Source organism: Hylaeus anthracinus, unplaced genomic scaffold (genome assembly GCF_026225885.1).
Source record: "Hylaeus anthracinus isolate JK02 unplaced genomic scaffold, UHH_iyHylAnth1.0_haploid 4, whole genome shotgun sequence".
NCBI lineage: Eukaryota > Metazoa > Arthropoda > Insecta > Hymenoptera > Colletidae > Hylaeus > Hylaeus anthracinus.
Window position 1 is genome coordinate 7,079,812 of NW_026535289.1, and position 23,997 is coordinate 7,103,808.

At 44.0% G+C, this 23,997-nt stretch overlaps 1 protein-coding gene across 1 annotated transcript in view; it reads right to left on the reverse strand.

Annotated features, from left to right (window-relative positions):
• Window positions 1-23,997, reverse strand: part of LOC128894617 (discoidin domain-containing receptor 2-like) — a 170,723-nt gene that overhangs the window by 12,019 nt on the left and 134,707 nt on the right. The window contains exons 9-15 of the mRNA XM_054156461.1: window positions 20,136-20,475; window positions 18,951-19,141; window positions 18,501-18,682; window positions 14,229-14,351; window positions 12,403-12,512; window positions 5,711-5,911; window positions 4,062-4,154 (exon numbers count right to left, since the gene is read on the reverse strand). Coding sequence (XP_054012436.1) covers window positions 4,062-4,154; window positions 5,711-5,911; window positions 12,403-12,512; window positions 14,229-14,351; window positions 18,501-18,682; window positions 18,951-19,141; window positions 20,136-20,475 — 1,240 coding nt within the window. The remainder of the gene's footprint in view (window positions 1-4,061; window positions 4,155-5,710; window positions 5,912-12,402; window positions 12,513-14,228; window positions 14,352-18,500; window positions 18,683-18,950; window positions 19,142-20,135; window positions 20,476-23,997) is intronic.

The following is a 23,997-nucleotide window of genomic DNA, read 5'->3' on the forward strand; positions in this document are numbered from 1 at the left end:
AATACAGGTTACTCTGTCGGTCATGTAGAGTGCTCGGTCGATAATGCGGGTTACTCTGTCAGTAATGTAGAGTGCGCGGTCGATAATACAATGTGCGCGGTTGATAAGGCAGCTTAATCTGTCAGTAATGTAGAGTGCGCGGTCGATAATGCAGGTTACTCTGTCGGTAATGTAGAGTGCTCAGTCGATAATGCAGGTTACTCTGTCGGTAATGTAGAGTGCTCGGTCGATAATGCAGCTTAATCTGTCGGTAATGTAGAGTGCTCAGTCGATAATGCAGGTTAATCTGTCGGTAATGTAGAGTGCTCGGTCGATAATGCAGATTACTCTGTCGGTAATGCAGGCTGCTCGGTCGATAATGCAGATCACTCTGTCGATAATGTGGAATGCTCGGTTAATAATGCAGATCACTCTGTCGATAATGTGGAATGCTCGGTTGATAATGCAGATTCATATATATTAACTAGAAATTATTTCATGCTTTTCATTGTATTCTCCTATACTTTTAAACAATTATATCTAGAGCTAATGCGTATTCATGTAAATTAAGTAGAAATTATTTCATACTTTTTACCGTACCTTTTTTGAAGTCGGTTAAATTTTTTTTCCAAAAAATTAGTTCATTTTAGAAATAATACCATTAATAGCGGGGATTTCATACAGAAAGAAAACGTTATGGAATAAGAAAGGTCAAGGAAAATCTGGTGCTGGAGTAAGTAGAACGAGGACAGAGTAGATTTGCCTCGCAAAGCCAGACTATGATGTCTGACCAAACACCGGCTCCCAGTGTCTTTCTCTCCTAGCGGAAAAATTCTTCGTCTTTTTCGTCAACTGTCCACCGGCGACTCACTGTCAACTACTGATGCACTTGTCCCACTTATGCACAGTGCCGTAGAAAACGAATTGTGTTCCCAAAAACGGGGCGAAGCGCGCGCATCATTCGCGTTCCTCTTTCGACGTCTATAGCCGCGAAGAATTTACGCTCCGCAGCGAAATTCCCGCATAGTCATATGTTTCACGGTGGAAATTGTCAGTTCGTCACGTCGACGGCTATCATTAAACGTCGACGTTACATTTTGATTAAATTCCAGATCCACCGTAAAATTTTGATTCCTTTGCAAATGGATTCGCTGCGTTTGGGAGGATCTCTGGTTTCGGCGAGCGACAACGGATCCCGTGAATCGTTGAGCCCCGTAAAAGCTGGTTGAATATTTTCGTGGTCGCCTCTAATGATCGTTGCGAAATTCTCGAAAATCGAACGCGTCTCCCGTTCATGCGTCACAGAATTTGACCTGACGCCGCGCTTCGCTTCAAACGACCAAAATTCGCAAACATGATATCCGTTCCACGGTTGAATTCTTTTCTAACGTTGCTATATCGTTCTGAGTAGCACATGTGGATTGTAATTTTCTCATAAATTAGTTGAAAGTGATTAGTATGGAACTCTTTCTCGATGTAATATTTTGAAATGCATCGATGCTGCAGAATGCACATTACTATCCACATGATCAATGCCATCATGTAGCACTTACTTCTTTTAATACTGCTGGCAATGAAAAGAAGAATTTTGTTTCTTGCAAGTTTCTTTCAGTCTAAATTTACCGCGTTTACTTCTATTAGGTGGACTGGAAAGTAATATCGTTTTTGCCATCTTAAATACTTGTTTATCATTTATCAGCTCATTGATTTTTCTGGCATTGAAAATTTGCACACTAGGTGACAAAAGGCTGCTGATAACGAGGGCGATTATATAATGAATTAAAGATAGGAATTTATTGGAAAGTTTGAATTTAATGTAAAAGAAACGACATTACTTTTCGGTCTACCTAATATTTCCACGAGCATGTCCGCATAAAATGCAACGAGAGAAAGTCCAGATAATTCCTGAAGTCGAAGAATTGTCTTCCAGGTGAGCGATTGGGTCAACAACTGTCATTAGAATGTCGTCACGTAGCAAACGTTTAACGGTTACATTCGACGCAGACATATACAGACTTCGTCACGGGTTTAATCTTATCACGTTTGTCGGTCGTAAAAGGTAACAATAAGTCGGGGTGGTCTCGTACGTTTGATCGCGGTCCAATCGTCGACTTAAATCGTCCTAGAGGCATTTCGAGGCACGTGCAGTGTCGTAATAATACCACGGCGAGCGCACAGGAAGCGCATCCCGGTATTCTATTAAGATTTACGAGCGGTCGTTTGAGAGACACTGGTCAACCGGAAACTAGGTTCCGCGTGTAGTAAGAGCACCGCGGTTAAGCGTGAATATGTATGTGGACCACATACACGCATATGCGAATCTATACTTCCCATCGATTCGACGGGATGGCCATTGCATTTCAATAACAGGAACGTGGATGGGTTTCGTTGCATACCGGCTATATACACCGCTTTTGTTTGCGAAAGTCAAGGGTTCTTGATCGTGAATATTGCACGCCTTATGTGGGATGTCAGGGATCGTCACGAACGATCTGGTGTTAAACTAATACTAAATTGTTTACCATCGTTTTTCTCTGCAAGTAACCATTAAACAGGGCAGCGAATTTTCATTTAAGATTATTGGAATACGTTGGAGCACCTCTTTTTCATTCGAGTAATAGACGAGAAATGGAAACACCGTACAGCAATTCGTCGAGTAATCTCTCACTGTAACAATAACGGCGAATTGAACGAAACGTTAAGTGTACCGAAAGAAAATAGACCATTGTCAATATTAGATCGTTTCATGAAATTGGAAATGCCTTCCATTAAGCTACGAAAATTCTCTTCCGAAGCGATACGCGTGTACACTCCATAAAGGTTTATCGAATCCTCCAATCGAATTTGGTGTAATTCTGGACCAAACCTTGGGAAAAGATTCGAAGTGAAGTAGATACAGATTCTTCGGAGAAGAAAATCGTGGTAATTCATAGTACGCAGACGTGATCAAATTGATGCGATTACGAAAGGAAAGCCAATTTATTATTCCATGAACACATGTAATGTCATTGGAACAGGTATTTTTAATATTTTTAATTGTACACAAGTTTTCTATGGGATCCATATCTCATAATATTGGTCTAAGATACTAGGATGTAGACGAAAAACCTTCAAGCTTCAAAATTACCAAGTGCACAGTGATCAGCAAAATGTTAAACCGCGAACATGAAATTTCTTCATTTGCACCAGTGATCGCATTAATTTAGCCAGGTCTGTAATTGTTATTTTCCATGAAAATAAGCTACCGTCCTTGCTGTTTTCCGCTCGACGGATCACTAACGAATCGTTGATTTCCCATGAGGGGTTACGGCTTCGTTTGTTTTGGGGATTATGGAAATGCACCCTGGGAAAGCTATAATTTAATTTCAACCTAAGCGTACGACAGTCGAGGTGAAACAGACTTTCGTCTCGTTGTAAGAGGAGTTTGCAACTTTCCGAAGAAAGTCAACTTTCTTTGCTAGATAGTTACGACTCCATCGCTTTGTTAACTCTTGGCGCTCGAGTACATTTTTGTTAGGACGAATCAGCAACAGAGCAATAGTACATTTAACAATTTTACGTGTGTTTAGGTTTCAAAGAAAATGCTGGACACGTCAAATAGTAAAAAAATTGTATGGCCATTTCAAGGAGTACCATTTAGGAGTACCAACACCTAAAGAGCTTAGGAATCTATTCATGGACAAAGAAAAATTAGAATAGTCAATACTAAGAACTATACTATTTTTAACTTCATGCAAGTGTTGAATAAGTAAAAGCTTCCCCGTTTCCCCGTCTTCGCACAGCATAAAATTAGATGCAGATGATTCTCGTTAATTAGCGTTCAGTCTCCATTCCGCGTTAGACGAGTCAAACCCTGGATTCGTGATTAAAGAGTGACGTTTACACGTACATCCGGCGCCCGTTAATGTGTTCGTCGCGTTCGAAGTCGAAACAACGTTTACGTATCTCTCAGGAAACGGCAAAACATCCGCGCGCAGGAGGCAACGACGACAGTTTGGATCCGCGTTCTCTAAGACGCGTTCACTCTCATGGGAAAGAGAGAGATCCGACGGAAGGTTCGCGGGAACTTGTTCCTTACTCACCTAGTAGCCAGATCTCGGTGCACGAAGTTCAAATTCTCCAGGTACCGCATGCCTGACGCGATCTGAGCTGCCATGTAGATGAGACAGTTGAAACTGAAACGAGAAAACGACGTGAGTCGCGGGAAGACGAAGTTACGCTCAGTGGCGGATCTAGATTAATAGATAGGGGCCGGCAAAATTTTATCAACGTAAAACGAATAGAAATTTTCGTTTCGTATGGAAATTAGCTCGAGGCTTTGCTCTTCGGGATGTCGGTTTTCGAAAATTCGTCCACGGATTTTAATTTGCGAACGAATTTACGAATGCAACGCAGGTGGAGGTTAAATTTTACCAACTCTGGGGTTTGAAAGCTAATTAGAGAGATAGGACAGTTCTTTTTTAAATGTTCTGAAAAAGGTTAGCGGTATAAAAATGGATATTTAGTTTGCTATTTGTTAGCATGACGTGTTCAGTAAAGTAGACATTCGAAAACTTAGGATATCATAAATGGAAGTATGTTGAGAAATATAGAGAAGTGATTCTACATATTAGAGTGGCCAAGTATTAATGTTATTAACATGTACAGTTAGTCCCATAAATACTCATACCCTCTATGTCTATCGAAGAAATATTTCTAAATCAAATAGTAGGTTTTATGTTTCCAAATAAATTTTTCAGTATAACATATACATATGTAGTTTATTCATGTACATATTTATAATTTAGTCAAACTTCTTTAATAGACATAGAGGGTGCGCATACTTAAGAGATTGACTGTACTTTGTATCAATTTTATTCACTTTTTAGAGAGTATTCTATATATAAGCGCAGAATAGAATTCTTGAATGTAATAGTCCTTTTCACTGTCACATCTAACTCAGAATTTTTAATGTAAAAATACGTTCGGACCACCACCCGAGTATCTTCACGGTAGATTCGTCCCTGACTGCGCCACGAGGCTGCTGCAGCTTTTTGGCCGAAGGGGGGGGGGGGGTTGAAAAGGGGTTGGCAGGGTCGTGGAAACGACGGAATGCGGAGGGCCCCGGTGTCTGCGCGTAGTCTATGTCGCTCACGATTAATAAACGCTTCAAACTCCGGTCTGAGAGAAACTTATTGGGTGTTAACTTCGCGACGCCTTGCCACAGCGGATGAAACTGAATCTCGGGCGTCGGCGGCGAAGCTGATGCTTCACAGGGGAATTGCATTGAAATTCTCCGCGCAACTGATTAATTTTCATGCCCCACTCGATACGAGACACCTCCAGTTTTGCGCTGATAACGAGCGGTTCGAGAAAACGGTGTAAAACACGTGGAATAGGTGGATTCGAATGCCTTTCGTTAGAGGTATCCGCGAGGAGCATAAACTAACCGATAACCACAGGTTTCCCGGAAAGTATTATCTACCTTCGTAAACAATAGGTGATTTGAGGGGTAAACGCAAGTAATCCGAACCGTTAATCGTGAATGTAACGTGGAAATCCATTTATCCTTGTTTGGAGACGCACTAGGTTTTCATCTTCGATGGACTAAAAAATGCTGATAAGACCTACTTCGATTAATAGTATACTCGTCAAGTTAATTAATAATAATAAGCGATCAACTGTTAGAAACATGCCTATGTACTCGGGGACTTTATCAAAGAATATTGGGTTTTTGAAGGTTGGTGATTACCTGAGCGTTTTGACGCCAATGGGCATAGAGTGGGCGTCCTCGGCAGTGATATGAGTCTTGAGGAACTGGCAGAGATCTCCGTGTTCTAAGTACTCCATTACCAGACAGTATGGCTCCTCGCGGCAGCAGGCGCCCAGGACTCTAGCGATATTGCGATCCTCCAAGGCAGCTAAGATCCTGACGTCCCGTTGGAAGTCCAACCTTAACAAATTCGGTCACGGTTATCGACAAGCATTCACGTTTACATATTTAAAGGAATAAGAACGTCTTTGTCCTTTAAAATTCTTCTAGAATTTCGTTCTTCCAGGTTCGTCTACTTCTAGTTCGGAATCCACCAATAATCGAATATTGCACGTATTGTGTTGTCCGGTAAGTTTATGCCTATTTTTAAGAAAAATTCAAAGGCATATTTGAATTTTGATATATATTTATTGAATATATATGTACCATTATGTTCCACAACATTTCCATCTGTTAAGGAATGTACAGATGTTATTTGTTTTCAGCCATTCCGATATATTCAGACCTGTACCGCCTACTAAATATCGGCATGGACTTTCCAGACAGCCCAATACTATCTCTGTTAGAATTCGAAATCACATATTTTTTACGGCATGACTGCTTGGGTCATTCGTCTCTTAAATTGTTTATTTTCAATGAAAGCTAGTTGTAACCAGTCGCAAGAAGTAATAAGTACCATCAACGCCTGCCAACATCAACGCAAGTAGAAACAGCGAGTAATGGACAGACGCGCTCGGTAAATTGGACTCAATAGTCCTCATCGCTGTCTTAGATTGCGCCATGAGTTTAAAAAGATTAAGAATCAGAGTATCGTAGAGTTCAGCGAGGGGAGAATGATCCCAGCCCTTACTTAATCGACGAGCAAGATGGAGTTAACGCCCACATAGAATTCTACGGTGACGGAGCGTTGCTTTTAAAGAACAACTGATAGGATGGTTCGACAAGTTCGATGACTGACCACGAAAAGAAGCCTGGCCGTCCGATATCGCGTCGAAATGGATATGCAAGAGTGTCTACGGCGACGACCCTTTTTGCGACCAAGTCCATTCCGCATCCATCGTCGAGGACAAAACGCCTGGGCGCGACGTCGACGGAATTAGTTACCAACTGGCAGGGCTTAAAAGTCTTCGAAGCGAATCATCTTTTTGTGCCCGGTTCCGATCCCCTTTCGGCAAACATCAGATAACTCATTCGCGCTGACGAAACTTCACTTTTGCTCCCGACACGGAGTTTCTCGTTCACAAAAGCCCAAACTGCTACGATATCCGATGGACGTCGTCGATTTTCGTCGAAAGGAAGCTTTGTCATCTGCTTCGGCGGATTCCCTCTCGGCCCTCTCTTCACCTTATCCTCTCTGTTAAGTCCCCCTCTGGCCTCCACTTTCGCGTCGCCACGAAGCGCCCCGAACTCTCGATACCCTATCTCCCCGGTCATTGTATGCAAATCTATTCCATTCGTGGAATCGAACTGGCCTTTTTCTGATGTCTAGCTTGATAGCTACGAGAACGATCGTCTCCGCTGGTATATCTGGACGTTTCACCGCCGTGGGGTTTCCTCTATAAACGACGCGGCATGCTGCCCGGGGACCGTGTCCTCGCCTTTAGGAAGAAACCAGGACATTCGGTACGAACCTCTATGAATTTTATGCGGGGGACAGCCATTTGGAGCGGTCGCGGGTCCTTCGATGCACGCCCGAAACGTTTTGTATCACGACCTACGTTACTTCTTGCACGGTTGGCGAAAATGGGCACAGATTCCGTTGCGCAGTGTTCGCTGGCCAATGTGGATTTCGCGGTTAACCCCGATATCGAAGGAACGTTCCTCTAAAACAGCGGTCCTTGACCACTGGTTCGCGGTGCGCTACAGTTCGTGGTCGCAATGGGTTGTGAATGGTCGATAATAGATTAGGAGGAACATTCTTGTCCTTTTCACGGAAGGTTGTCTAGGGTAGGTCAGAATCGGGAATAATTACGACGTGACGCGAAGTTTAGAAATTGTACAAATCAATGATTCTAAATTCCGCTACTAACGTGTAAATCAAACTATAATATAATATATTCTTGTTCAGTTTTTAATTGCAGAGTATACCGTCAGACCCATAAGTATTCGTACCCTCTATGTCTATCGAAGAAATATGTCTAAATTAAATAGTCGGACTTATGTTTCCAAATAAAATTTTCAATATAAATATGTACAATGAATCAACTATGTACATATTATAATGAAAACTTTATTTGGAAATATATAACCTACTATTTAATTTAGAAATATTTCTTCGGTAGACATAGAGGGTACGAATACTTATGTCTATATCACAGAAATCAACGGAACGATAGATAATAAAGACTTTAAATAAAGCATTTAAATATAACATGGGAATATTCATACCTTCACGTTGCAACTTACAAACGTTACTAAAAATTATGAGACACAAGCATGGCGGTACAAAACATCCGGGAATAAGTCGAGGGGTGAACTTGACAACAAAAATAGTGGAAGGGGTTCGCATAAATGTCCTATTTGACTTTGTTTATCTTCTTGGCTGTTTACTTCCATCACACCTTTGAGATCTTATGTAGGATTTATAAATACCCTCTAAGGCGGTACCTTGGGAAGAGTGTTTACTCGCAACACTGAGTTGCTTTCCTCATTTAAGCTATAAAATATAGAGAAGAAGGAGATTCTTTATGGATCAAACGATTCAGGGGAATGAGGACCTCTACTGTCTATGTCCTTTAATTTTTACAGACATTCGTGTATTTTGACACTTCAACTACTGGCCTAATTACAACGAATTTACAATTTACAATTTATTATTATTGAAATAAATCATAACAAAAACTAACGTTGCTCATTATTTCTTTATAGACTCAAGTAATTTACACTATTTTATAACATTTAAGATTCGTTTCCCTTTGGTTGAAATAATAAAAATTCATTTAATCAGCTTTGCATTCCAATTTTTCATACTAAGCTTTATAAGTTTTATTATGCCTGAATATTTTGTCCATAATCCTTTGGCTACATGCATCAAAAACCTTATCTGTTTTCTCAAATCAAGGAAAAAACCACCGACACAGGTAGTCTGAAAGTGGAATTAAAAATCCTACGAATATACTCTCAGGTAGATAAAGTATTCTACACCTCCAGTATAGGTGCCTAATTCACCAATGGTTCTCGCGAACCATTCGAAGGCTCGTGGCTGGATTTCGAAACTTCCCCCGCAGCGTTTCCGAAAGACGAGCGCGATTTATCACGTAGAGCGATCGGTTTCTGTTAATGTACCCCTACCCGCCAAGCTTTCTCGTGATTTGTGTAAATATCAGTGTTCCCGAAAGGCTGGCCTCACGCACCGCCATAAATAAAAACCGTAACGATCGGATCCGATGGCGTTTCCACGGTTCCTCGGCGTCTGCTCACGCAACAAGTCTCCCGCCGCGAGGATGACTTATCGCGCCCCTATCCGTGACCAGGGCCTGCTCCATTTCCACCTCGTCCATCCAGCAAAGACAAAGACACGGTTTCTCATCTTCCATCCAATGTTTAGGACCCCATCCAACGATCAAGATTTGCCATGAAATTGCAATTTGCCTTGGATTAGTTAAACAGGGCTGAACTACTTAACTCTTTGTGGTTTGGGTGGGTTAAAAATCGTCCCTTGCTCAGCCTTTTATGCATTGTATAATCCTTAATAAGTTGGAATTATTCAAAGTCGTACATTTTAATATTTAATTTAAAGTTTCTCATTTGATAGCTGAGTGACTTAACACTAAATGAGAGTTTAGCTGCTGTTTGTTTTCTTACAAATATATAATATTGGAAATTAATTTTAAATAAAAAGAAACGTGATGTTTTATCTGTTGTTGAATAAATAATAAGATTGTATCCTGTGCAGCCAAACTTTCATTTTTATTTTAAATCGCGTGCCACAAATTTCTTTCCTATTTTTGCTGTTTGCTATCTTGCGTCATCGAAAGACTGCTGCACCGAGCAAACAAAAATGCTCGCGGTAGAAAGTTTAAACTTGCCGCAAAATCTAGTGGTTGGAGCCGCGTGTTTGACATGCTTTGCTCACGGTGCAGCCACAGCCTTACGCGTTGTTGACCCGATATTCCCAAGCCTGTGTGCATCGACTCTTTGTGCCAGCTCTTGTTCGAAGTAATGACAAGTAACGAGCCCCAGCTAATGTTCTCCCGCATGTTCCTGGCGAAAACACGCACGGGCGCCGCATTCTTTCATTCCGGCACGATATGATTTAATCCGGCGCGTTTGCGCTCCCGTCGACCCGCGGCCTTTTATATTCCATTCTGTTTGTGCCTTGTTTTTTTGTTATTAAAAACAGCGCTCTTTTCCTCGGAGGGTTTGCTCAACTCTGCCACCACCTCTCTCACGCATCGTTGAACAATGTTCGAATTTTTGTAACGGAACGATTCCATGGTCACGTATTATCAGCGAAACGGGGCAGGGGAAAACTTTTCCATTTTGTTAATTAACTTTCGCGGAAACGTAATTCGAAAATTATCAGGTTTTAATTGAAATCACGAGAATTCCCGGTTTATCTCCAACGAAAGGGGGGACCATTTTGTCCGTCAATATTGCGAGCCATCGGCGCAACAAACGTTTAACTAACCTAAATCGCGTTGCTTTCGTTTGATTCGTTGGCGGAGTCCTCGGTTGCCTCGTTTCGCGGCCGTGAATATTCATTGGAAAAATTAATTGCGACGCTCGTATCCGCCCGTAACGAAGATTGCGGTAATGAAATTGATGGCACGATAAGGGGGCTACCGGGGCCGCTCGACAGCGCCAGCTGATACGATAAGGCAGTTTGAACGGGATGTTGACTGCCCGTGTCATCTGTATCTGGGCGACGGTTTTACTCTCTTCATTAGGAATGGATTTATCGGGTATCTATCGGTGTGTCGAGTCACGGTAATGAGATATTATGCAAATGAGGGGATTAGATTCATCGAAAACAGTCGTTTTCACAGTATCTGTGATTGGGAATGCAACTTGGATGCAAAGATACGGATACAAAATATGTATATTGATGATATTAAATTCAGAGTAAATGAAAAATAAAGAAGAATCAACGTAGACTAAAGTTTTCGTTACACAAAAAAGGGGGACTCTTAAAGAAATATTTAAAATTGTAGAAGTTCTGTTGAAAGTAGACAGGACTTAAAATTCCTTTCAGTAAAGCGAAAAGACTGAGAAGAGTCTCAATTATAATTCTAACACTTGGAGTATCGTTGAATTAGTTCGCATTACAGACCTTGCGAAGTCCTGCATACTCAAGTGTTCGAATATCAACGAACATCAACGATTAGAATATTTCAACTTTGATTACTGGAACTTTCATCATAAACAAAGCTACAAATTGACATAATAACAATTGTAATATGTGCATTTGGAAAATGACGGTCTCGCGCGAACTAAATTGGCACGCGACGCGTTAATGGGAGTCACCTTCAGGACGCCGTGTGTGCAACGAGTAAACGAATTATTTTGCATACGATTCAGCCCCGTGAAAGCCGTTGCTCTCGCCCACGCTCGAAGATGCCGCGACGACGGAACGCACCAGAATTTGCAGTATACGATGAATCGATACGGGGCCCAGGTAGTTTTGTTAACGGCCGCATTAAGCTATCACGCGAGAGTGCCATTACCAACTCGATCGTAAGTAAGCCCCAAGTAACGATGCTGCGTGGAAACGCGTATACGCTCCTGGGAAGCGGGAGTTTCCTTTACACGGAAGTACGTCGCGGCGCGGACTAATCGAATCGGCCCAGAGTCGTTTGCCCTCCACCAGCATGCAAACGGAAATGCCAGAAACTTCGTACGAAAATCTTACGGTTATTTCGCGAAACGGACTCAGTTGGACCGTGCAATAGTCCATTCCCCTTAACAATCCGGTAGTTTTCTCGCGTCGATATAAAACCCCGATTCCCGTGCACCGGTTATTCCGCGTTCCTCTCGTTCCTGCTCCAAAACTCCGCCGGAATGAAAATTTGGCGAAATTTGGCGAAACAGCGGATTCGCTGCGAGAAAAAGAATTCGGATAATGTGGTCGCTGGTTACGAGAGAGTCGACAAATATCTATCGAAAATATATGTGGGGGAAATTGGGGTAACGTGGACTCTTATTTAGGCGGAAACAGTTCTGGAATTTATCTCATTTGCTTTGAGTTACTTTCAATAATATTGTTTATTTCTCTCTCAAGATTGTTTGCCTGAAATCAGTACGTATCGAATCAACTGATACAACTAATCTTAATTTTGGAGCAGCAAACCAATCACATTTTCTTTTGCATAAGTCGAACATGTTCATTTTATACTGCGATAAATTTTGCTATAAAGACGTTGAGTAAATAAAAAAATTAATAAAGTTTCTCTGAGGCAATAGTAAACTTCAAACACTATCAACATAAAATCATGCCAACAACGCCTCCTTCGCCATCGACATCCTCCAACTCCGATGGTATTTTCCAACGATAGGTTCCTGGAACGATTCATGCGAAAGAATCATGAAATCGAACACTCTCCGTCGCTGTAAAATGTTTATCGCCACGGCATAGAGGAACAACGTGACGAAGAAAACGGATCGAGTCGTTCTAACAACGGAACAGGATGCAAATTGCGTGCAAGCGATAGCAGCACGCGAGGTGTACTCACTTTTCCTTCTCGCTGGCTTCCGGTAGTAAAAATTTGACAGCGACGAGGCGTTTGCCGACGGTGGTCGTCGTGCCGTACTCCGGAATCCCCTCAGCCTCTGCCACGTACACCTTTAACGGGGATAATTTGTTTACGTTAGATGGAAATCGTTCGGGTGAACGAAGAAAAATTCGGTGGCGTTTATTACGGAACAAAAGGAGGATCCAACAGGCTTGTTAAAAGTAATAAATTCGTCTAACGAGAATGGATGATCCCTGGATGCGATTACTCGTCGCTGATGAATTTATCGCGCAATTTTCGTCCGGGATCGAGCGTTTTCCCGCGGAAATTGGACGAACGATTCGCCATTAAACAACGTGCGTTCCCGTGTGGAAACGCTTGCTAAGGAGAAGGACACATTTAACATCGCCACAACGGTGTTGAACCAGCAAAATGATGACTCAAACTCCCCCTATTTTTACATATACTACGTTATATTTCAATTTAAAAAAAATCTCTAAAGTCAATTGCACAGGCCGACCACTTTTACTCAAACGCGATTAAATATTTTATATTTCTAAAGTGAAATCGAAATTGTCAAATCGATGACTCGAACTCCCCCTGATTGAACATGGCCGACATCATATTTCAATTTCAAAAAGATCCCTGACATTTATCACGCGAAGCGATCACTCTGACCTGGTCCTATACTTTTTCCCCGCAAATTCGAAATTAGCAAAAAGGATGACACGAGCATCCCCCTACTTTCGCGCGGACTACATCATATTTCAATCGGGACAAACTCCCTGACACGGACCGCGGGTGAACGATTAATTCCGCGTCCCGCGCGCAATGGAGATTGACGCGTCCGTTTTAGAAGTCGCGATCGCGCGCAGTTGCGGACGCAGCTTCGGCTGACGCGGCCGAAACGCGGAGCGTCTCTCTGCCGATCATTAACGACGTGCCGGCGCCCGAACAGGAAACAAAAGGGAATTATTAGCCGCTCTAACGCATTCTAAACTGATTATCCTCGACGAGCCAGACGAGGCACTATTGTGACGGGAAGAATAACAGGGCAGACACTTCGTTAATCGACGTATTGTTGCGCACTGCCAGCGGCGAATTGTCCACGTACGGCCAACAAACGTATTGATTTCTCTGTCGTCGTTCACCGCTGCCAAGGAGGGCTGCTGGGCTTCCATACGCCGGTCGACGCGAAATCGACGCCGCGACACCACCCCTCCGCCGTTCAATGCGCGGCGTATCCCGCAGTTAGTTCCAATATCGCTGCTGTTTGTAATTTAACCCTCCGAGGCCTCGATAGTATTCGGAGCAACGATGCTCCGCGTCAGCGTGATAAAGCGACACTCGAGGAGCAGGAAATGTATCATGATAACGTTACGCGACTTGCGCGGACACCGATAGTTCAATGTTGTAGGGGAAGCGCGTCTAAGGAGCAGCGGTCTCGAAATTTAACGTGTCAAATGAACGTCCTTCGATCAGAAAAATTAACTTCCATGAGCAAAACCGAATGTTTTCTTGCAAATAATAAAATACAGAATATAAAAGCGACATTGCAAATTTTTTGTTAAACGTAACACACCGTAATCGATCTACGAGCCCTCCTGAGTCGAACCGAAAATAACGGAGGCGAGCATTTCCCGTGGTTTGCCCTATACGCGCAGCGACGAAGTAATCAGCAGTTTCACCGATCCAGGGGGGTAACAACGTAAAACTAGCGCAATCCGTTGTCGAAGTGGACGTGACGAATCGTCGGTCGCGGCCATCGCACCGGCATGTCTAATTTAAAATAGATATGTGCTTGGACATAATAACGATGTCGTTACCGTTCCGAAGGCCCCTTCGGCAAGTTTCGAGAGCATGCGGAGGCGATGCCGTGGGAAGAGCGGGACGCTCGTCTGCTCCAGACGTCTCTTCAGGGCCGAGAGCACCTCCTGTTGAGTCGGCGACTGAAACAGGAAAGAACAATGCATCGTTCGTGCTATCTGTCGATAATCAACGATCTATGATCACGCTAACCGCGCCAAGAACTTGGGGATATTAAAGGGACTCGCGGAGGTCGGGGGACGGATGAATTATTCCGTTGATCTACGCGCCCGTAAATTCTCCCGTGATGCATTACACGATCCCGACAGACTTACAATAATTTAAGTGTCGAGAGTACTGCTATAAATTTGGACCAATCTCTCCCAGTGAAGGCTCACCTTCGTTATCGACTTTATCGTTCGACACCCCTCAGGGATTCCCGGCTCATCGTTAGAAGAGATGGACAAAATTTTATACGAATAATATACGACGAATAGAAACACCGTGTGTGGCGATTTATTCGCTGCGCTTATTCGGATAAGCTTTCGCTTGTTCAACGTGAAATATAATTTCACTTTACGATTGGGGCTGTAAATTTCGTCGAACGGATATTGCATGGAAAGCTGGTTATACTTTTTTCTTGTTATCTGAAATTTGTCTGTAGATCGAAACGAATCGAGCTTCTCTCATTAGCCGCAAGCGTCGGCGAGGGTGGCGCTAGTATCTCGTCCCGTACAACTTCCAAAGCCTCTAACACATATTCTGATCGCTCTACTCAAATTTCGATCATTCCATGGAACGGTAATCGATCGTCCCGACCAGTTCGATTTTTCTCTGTTGTCATACAAAAATAAAATAAAAAGGAGAGCGAGATCAAAGGCCATCGAAAGGACCAATCGAACGTGACGGGTATAACTTTCGACGCCATTGTAAAGGCAACAACCCTGTCCGCGTTTACGGAGGACGATCGTTCCGGTCTAATGACGGATCACGTCGGGGGACAATGATTGGCGTCGCTACGATGCGTCAAGGCCAGGCCAGACGCGCCCCCGCCCGGAATGTTTTGACTGTTTCGAGTGGCTCCGTCGGGTGTCAATCACTCGCAGACGTCCCGACGTAGACGACCACTATCGAAATATTGTGCTCGAATCAATCTAGCTATGCACCCCGCGGAAATCGCGCAACCGATTCCAAATCCCTCCCATTCGCCGGATACGCTCGCGTCTTCGTGCCAAGAAGAGATCAAGTCGTCGTTAGAGAATCCATCATTCACCGCGTAGACTCTCGGGTACGTTAGATTCCTATATTCGCAGCTGGCAGTCATTTTCGAATATTAGGCTTAGGGAGAAGGAATTCAACGGTCGTCTGAATAGCTCTTTGGCGGCTTCAAAAGGGCTGCTGGTATGAAAGGAGAACCTTCGGCTCGGGGTGTCTCAGTACTCGAGAAAGGGGTGAAAGACTCCTTCGCTGTCGGTTACGCCCTTAATCGTTTTTTTTTTTCTGACGATTATAGCATTTTTCAAAAGCTTGTCTACACCTCTGACATTCATTCTCGCGTAGACTAGATATACTAAAACAAAAAAAAAAAAAACAATATGAGATAGAGTTAGTGGGACGTACGTGGTTCGGCAGCTGCGAATGTGTTAATAAAATATTGAACATACCATGTAACTTGTTTTCATTTTTTGTATAAACACACGATTCAAAATACTTTTCGTTTCCCTTAATATCATGAATGACAGTTTTCGAGATGCCCAGTATTCCCTTAATACTAAAATTTCTTTTGGAATAAAGAATTCGCAAACGGCCTGCCCAGATTGGGTTCTGAATTCCTGTGTGGGAATCCAACCGTCGATCTGTTTCCCCCCGCGCGCGATGGCCGTTGATTTAGGTATTCGATGGTATCCGTGGTTCGATATCCGTTGGAAAATGCACGCGACGAGGTCGGTATTCTCGAAAAATACGTCGACTCGTCGGTGGTCCGCGATGGCACGCCGAAAGAAATAAATCACCGGTGTGCTACAAATTTGGCGCGGCGTATTTTTATTCCGGCAGATCGCGGCGGTGCGATTTAGGCGCAGGTTGCGAATCAAGCGCCTCCTCCTGCCATCCCTCTACGTGTAATATTTCTGCGATGTCGGCACGCGAGTCGAGAGAGACGGAAACAGAGACACGTGGGCCGTGGCTAGAGATGGAAGACAGGATTGCAAACATGATTACACGACGCGTTTTCTCTCCGCAATTAACAGAGCGAACTGGCCCGGAAGCCACCGGACCGCGTAATGATGATACATTCCACGAGGGTCGCTACGAGGGTATCCGCGAAAGGGTTCGACGCATCCCGTTGACGGCAGTTCGTTTATACGTCCACGAACCGATCAATCGAATGATTCTGCAGATTGCGCGGAAACGTTGCTGAATACGCGATACTTTATTTGTTTGCTAGCGATCGACCACCCTCCGTGATTCTCTTTTTCACGCGTTAATGGGGGTGCGAACTATGACGCCCATCCTTGCTGTACGGGTAAACCGCATGCAATGATCACGATTTTTTCTTCTTTTCTGCTTGAAAGGTTGTCGAAAAGGGGAATTAATTCCATCAACGATGACTGGATTAGTCAAAAAGACAATATGTCTTCTGTTGGTCATGTTTATATTTTAAACGATGAAAAGAAAATCATTCTTCGCCCCTATTGGAAGAGACGCTCTTATTGGAGCTACTGGAAATTAACATTGCTATATGAAAATTGGCAGAAATACTATACAAAGCATGTACTTCCAACGCATCTATAAAACATCCATATCAGATATTGCGGCGTATCATCAAAAGAAATTCCCAAACATTACAATTTCTTTTTAACCCTGTCGACGCTTAAACCAGGAACACGTCACAGTATTTACATCTCGCGACGCGACCTTTTATTGGCCGTCTTTTACGATACATCGTTTCTGTGCGTAAAAAATGCTCGCACGTAAAGTATCGATACCGGCGTCCATATCGCGAATCTTCGAAGTGGTTCGGTATCGTTCGATCGAATATTGATCAATTCTCGGGAAGCGCGCGCTATCGATCCACTGCTCTTCTATTGACCTTTAGTCGCGATCCGGTGATTTTTTATTCGGAAAGGGAACCCTTGGGAGTGTCTCGCGTTTGACGTCGACGTTGCGTACCTCCTCCACGTTTTTTTTTTCAGCGCTCTTTCCGTCCTCGTGCACGGCGCGCTCCCGTATTCCGAATACGAGGTACGTTATAGCGCACCCGCGGGAGGTATATTCACCCCAAATGGTTCGCACTCGTTCTGCCATATTGATTTAAATTATTAATTGCGAACTTTCCCTCGACGAATGGAATGCACGTTTAATGGTTACCCGTAGAAATGCACGTACGTTCGACCAAGGGTTGTCATTATTTATGGATCGCTCGATAACGTTGTTGAATTTCCGCACTTTTGCCTCCCCGTGTGCTTTGTTCTTCCATTGAACGTCGCGATTATTTCCTCCCTTGTTAAAGTACCATTTTAACGGGCCGCGATATTTTCCCTCTGTTTCGCTGTCGTCCCGTATTATTTCCTGCCGCGGAATCGAATTAGGATACGCGTTCGAGTTGCTTTAAAAATATCGCTGCGATCGTTATCAATGTAATAAACGCTAGGGTTGGACTTTACCTTTCGATATCTTGCCAAACAGTTTCATGTATTTAGGGAGTGTGTTATAGATGACACTTTTAGTAGTAATAAGAAAAGAAGACAAGGTAAGGTTGTCGATGCGATTGTCCTCTCAGAAGAAAAGCTACGGGTGGAAGTTATGCGCCAGACTTACGGCGCTTGCGCCTAACATACGAAGCTCGATAACTCAAAGGTGCTTGGAATGTATTCTAAATTATTTTAGCGGCCAAATTACTAGTGCTTCTTAAAACTCTTCAATTTTGCCTTGCAACATTTGTTTAACCCTACAGTGCGCAATTTTTCAAATCGGAGCAAAAGCGAGTAACACACCACCGCCAAAATTCTGCTGGCAACTGTCAGATTTGGAGCAAAACTAATTATCTTCAACGGTGCTGTGATCTTTTTATAACACAGATATCTTATTTCTGCTAGAAACAGCGCATAAGTTGTTGCTTATGTCGATGTGTAATAAAATATCAAAGAAAAATGCGGTTGATGCATACGTGCATCAATGCACATTGTAGGGTTAACCCACCGTTAACGTGGCTCGTCTTGCACAATAGCGATGGGAACCCCAATGTAATTTCAGTTGCACGTCGCTTGGTTACTTAACAAAGAGGAACGTACCTTCTTGTCCTCCGTCTTGTTGCCGCGAGAAGAAGTCTTGGAGAAGAGGCTGTCCTGGTCGCTGGTGCCGCTGGAAACGGCAGGCCCGCGTCCTGTGGCATCCTGGTTGAGCAGGGGCACCGTGCCGAGTTCCGGTACCGCATAATCGTACGATGTGTCAACTGCACCGTTCGCGTACACCGCTGCGGATGATATAGCAAAGGAGGAACGGGCGCACGTACGGGCGAGAGGGGGATAGTGTATTGATTGCGGTCAGGCGAATGCTTTGTTGTTCGGTACACACGTGCATACGTGTACCGGTATGGGCCTGTGTACTCGTGGCAAGCGTTTAACGTGTATCGCGTGTATAAATATACGCGCGACGCGAGTACACGTGCGAGCCCCGCGAGCGGACGCACGCGTGCGCGTGTAAAACAACACGCGACGGAAGTATGTTCGAACACTGCATACCTGAGTGATTGATATTGGTGCCCTTGTTGTTCAGCATCATGTCTTTCATCTCCATAACGACTGTGCTGTAGCTGTAGTACGGGGCGTACTTTAAAGCCTGGTACGGTTCCTGATAGTCGTCCAGCTTCACGATGTCCAGGAGGCGGTTGCCCAGGTCCCGCGGTAATGTTGGCAGCGAGCCGCCTGCGTATCTGGAAAAGAAATTATTTATCGACATCAACTTTCGTTACCGATTCTTTTAAGCACTTTTCGAATCAAGAGATTCTTCTGTGGCAGAGTGATGACCACTTGCAGTCAAGTGAAGAGCGTTATCGTCTGGGTGGTCCGCGTGTTGTTTCAAAGAATAATAGCGAAATCATGGGGTCGAGGAGGAACGGTCGGTTACGGACACCGACGTCGAGGAAGGCCGACCTTAAAGAGTCTTTTGTAGCGGCGGAAGTGCATCGTTTTTCGAGTGGGTACTTTTTACTTGGATGTTTCGTCGTTCGACTCGAGCGCACGTCAGATATTCGTCAAAGAGCGGTAAAACGTTCGTACGTGCACTCGAAACAACGCTCGCTACACGTTCGCTTTTAGGACATTCCCTCGGAACGGCAATATCGGGTTGCGCAAAGCGACGCCCAAGGTTGAAGATCAATGTTGAAACGCGCGAGTCGCGCCCGAGTTACGACTGTTTGGAGGATCTTCTACGAAGATATTCGTGCCATACAAACACGATATATTGCCCGAGGATGTCCGTTATTGGACGTTATTGGATATCCACTAACGAGCCTGGCGGATGGAAAGTTTATTGGAAGTTGGCCTCCGGTCGTCGCGAAGCACCGTCAATGGTTGTAAAGTTCGAGAGTGATGTTGCGGGGTCTCGCGTTATTAGCAAGTTTTCATAAGTAAGGCGAGCGCTTCACAATTCAAGAGATACGAAACGATAGTCATTTTAGCTTGTGTATCTCGTTCTGATTCGATTTGAGAAGAGTATGTTGACGATAGAATGTTGCTATGAATTTTTAAAAAAGGTTCGTCTTTGGATACTCTAGATAGGATCCTCTTCAGGCATCGCTAAATAAATGTTCACCAGCATAGAGAACTATCAATGTTAACCGTAAAAATGATACAACAAATGCAGTTTCATGCACTGAGAATACGATTTGGAAACCAGAATTTTATTGAACGAAAAGCTAATCTCACCTTTCGTCGTCCTCCAGAGTGTACGCCATCAATGCAGCTCCTTTTTCGACGGTGGCGCAGGTAGATCCGAGATGAGAGGGGGCCTTGCCAGTCATGGGACTGGCGAAACACTTGCGTTGCCTGTGCCTCGAGACAATCAGAAATATCGCCACGGCGAGCAAGAGGATCACGGCGGTTAGCACGCCGATCACGACCGCCATGTATGTCGGGTCGTCGTGCTTCGCCGTCGAGACCGGAAGTTCACCCTCCGCTGCACCATTTTTCTCCACGAAGACGTCGCTCTGAATGGGTGACTCGGTCGTCGGCGCTTCCTCTGGCGTGAAGTTACCGTGAGCCACGTCTGTGCAAGAACAAGAATAACAACGTTAGTTGAAAATTAAAAATCAATCTCTTCAAATAGAACAACGATTTCATCATTGCTAGAATTGTATTCATAGGTGTGACCCATAAGAGTATGTTTTATCAGATTTATCGTGCTGGTATAAACTATATTTTTATGAGAACTATCTCTTCTCGAAGTACTTGACCCAAACGTTGGTAGCTCGATAACTAAAAAACAATCTCCTCTTCGTTACGCCTCGAGCGAAAATATGACATTGTTTTTCGGTATAATAATAATTCAATACTGTTTGTGGTTGGCAACGCGAGAGATTGAACGCGAGTTGATCGATAATAGTCGTGGAAATTTTTCGAAACCGGGTCACCGAAAATGTTGCGACGGGACGCTCGCTTCGACATTTTAATTTTCCCGATATTAAAACGTTCTGCCCGAGAGATCGCGGTTCACGAATTATTTTTCATGGCGTCACACCATGCGTAAGCGTGCTTAAAGACCCTTGTTACGACCAGCATTTGGAGCAGAATACATTAACGTACGAACCACCGAGTAAACGCGGAATCGTTAAGCGGAAAGAAGGTGCTCGTGTGGACGCATGTGGAGCGCATAATCAGGCTGCACGCGTTTTCGATGGAGAAAAGAAAGAAATAGGAGCGCGCAGCGTACCGTGGAATTTTTCCATTTGCTTGATTGAAAGACCGCCGAACGAGCGTCGGTTGTCTAATTACGGCTCGCGCTCCTCGAATCTCCCTAGGGCGCATCGCTGAGTTGGAATTTTTAATAATATCTGGTTGCTCGCGAACCGAGGGAAACGCGACTGCTTCGTTTCGAAAAACAACCGAGGAAAGTGGATATCTACCGACTGCTTTATTTTCCCAGCCGACGAAAGCGCGACAGAATCGCATTTCGCGCTGTCACAAACAATTAAACGCGCACCCCCCGTATCTTGAACGAATTTTCTCGACGCACGGAGTGACAAGCTCGAGCGACGCACGTGTTTCTTCCAGCTTGGATCCTTTTATCTCGTTCCCACCTTCGCCGGGTAATCGTGTGATTTAAGCGTGCCCGTTCTATCTTAGCGATTCCGTGTCATTTAATATTCCGTTTATGTTCTTTAAATCATTCAAACTCTTCTTACGTTCGTTTTAATTCGGTTAAAATTAACAAGTCCGATAGGGAAATTTCGCACCACGTGCTAGAGTCTTTGCGACGATATGACAATTGACAAAGTTCTTTTAGGATACATTTATACCGTTCCACGTGTTTAAAACTGACGTTTCGAATGCTCGACTAACTGCAATTAAGGAAATACGTGTTTGTGTAATTTTCTCGAGACAAATGAGATACTTTGATGGAATATTCAAAACGACCCAAGAAAAATATATGCCCGCAGTAGTTAACTCTATTAGATATTTTTTCTAGCGCCCTCATTCGCAGGACGGAAAGCGCCGGTGCAAAAAAGTACCAGACAGGAAGATCCTTGAAAACGGATCGCCACACCGTCGAATCTTTTAACGCGAAACAAAAAGCGAAAGATAAACGCCGGGTCCCATCCTCTCGTATCACGGGGAATTTTCTCCCTGGATGTCCATGAATCCTATCACCGCGGTCTGTTTCGTTAAATAAAATCTTCCCAGACATTCGAGGGACGCTGGTCTGGGTTAGTCGTCCGTCAGAGCAGCAAAAACAGGATGGGGATCGACGAGCAAAAAGAGCGCCGAGGGAAAAAGGAAGATAGACTCGCGAGGGTGTACGAGTCTGTCCCAGGTTTCACCGATGAAGCCTTCCTCCGGCCCGATCCCGTTCTGTGGATTCCAGGCAGGATTATTCCAGGACGAAACAAAGCTGTCGTCGCGTTTGATATCGGCTTTTACAGTGCCTTGGCAAGCGTCGTGGTCCCTCTTGTCGCCTCTGACAAACCGTCCACCGTTCGTGTATCCCGTATGAAATCTGATATTAAACATTCTTTGGCTCTAGACGCGGGGGGTTAACTGTGAAAAGGGGTTTGGTTTCGCGGGAGACTACCGTCGTCAGGTGGCGGGGCTCAATCTCGCTCTGTCGAGGCGTTCGTGGCCGCGAGAGCTCGTTCGCAATTTAACGAAAATGAGTTTCTATGCAAACAGAGGGGCTGCAGGTGTCGTTGATGAGGACCGAGCGGATCGAAGAATGTGCTTCACGTTTCCGTGCCCTCCGCCGCAAGGGGTAGCGGATTTCCGTGTACAGTCGAGTGTGATTTTCTTTCGAAGGTGGCCTCCGCGGCGGCACCTGTGGCACCTACCGCTACGGAGCTACTCGTTAGCTTGCGTTTTCACGGATTCTCGTTTGGACATCGACTGCTTTGGTGATGCACTTAAAAACAGAATTGAAATTCAACGAACGTGAGGTTACTGGTATAATCCTGATATGCCCACTATCCTTTCGTAGGGGTGGTTAAAATAAGATCGGTTTTGATTTAAGTATGAATAAAACAGGTGCTTAATTTCACGCGGATTTACCAAGGCATTCGATCTATTCGATTAATTTACAAATGGGAAAAACGAAATTATTTTCTTTGGTGTTACACAATTTTTGTCCATTTTTAGATTGAAAGATAATTATTAAAAAACATTGTATTCCCGACGTAGCTATAGTCTCGACGAAAATACCTCGGTAAAATTGACAGGCTGCGAGAACAAAGGGGAGATAATAAAGAAGATCAAGATACTCGAGAAATTAATCCCTCTGTGTTTCGCGTTCTTCCTGTTTGGAAAGCGCGACGCTTTGGCCGTTGTCGATTGATACTTGGGGCAACGGGCGCAATTAAAATTAAAACGCCCCTTATACGCTGTGCTAAACAACGCGTTAAACATTGTTCTCGTTTTTGCGCTACAATTACACCCTTGTCACGGTTACGCGCGTGCAAAGGACTTCGAGTGTCATAATCGGAATTGAGTTTCCAATTAAATTCTTTATATGGCGCGCTCGTTACACTCGCTCGTGCTTGTGTGTTGGATTGCGTCTGCTTTGTGCGCTGCAATTGATCGAGCCATTTTTTCTTATCAACGGGAACTCTATACAACGTATGTACACGTAAGCGAGTTCGAATAAACGAATAGGAAGTATGTTACACGTAGTTTCGATGCCGGAGGCACCTGCCTCCGGATGCGAATTGTAATTCAGACGTTCCTTTCTAATTTATGTCAAACGACACAGTGGCATTTACGATATATTAATTTAGCAAAAATTTACTTTCTACGGTTTTAAATTAAAGAATTTGTTATTAATTTAATGGTTCTTTACTTTATTGACTCACACTCACATTTTGATGCTCGTACTCCACTATTGAAAGTAGCATTGCCATTTTATAATTTGATCATTTTTGAAATTTTTGTATCTCCAGTACAAGAAAGAAAATAATAACGACAATTTTCCGATACTTATTCAAATCTCCGAAAACTGTTACCACCGCCATCGAACTGGACCGTTAAAATCGCCTAGTGCGCGACGCAGCAAAAACGAAAGGGATGGCAGACTGGAAATAGAATT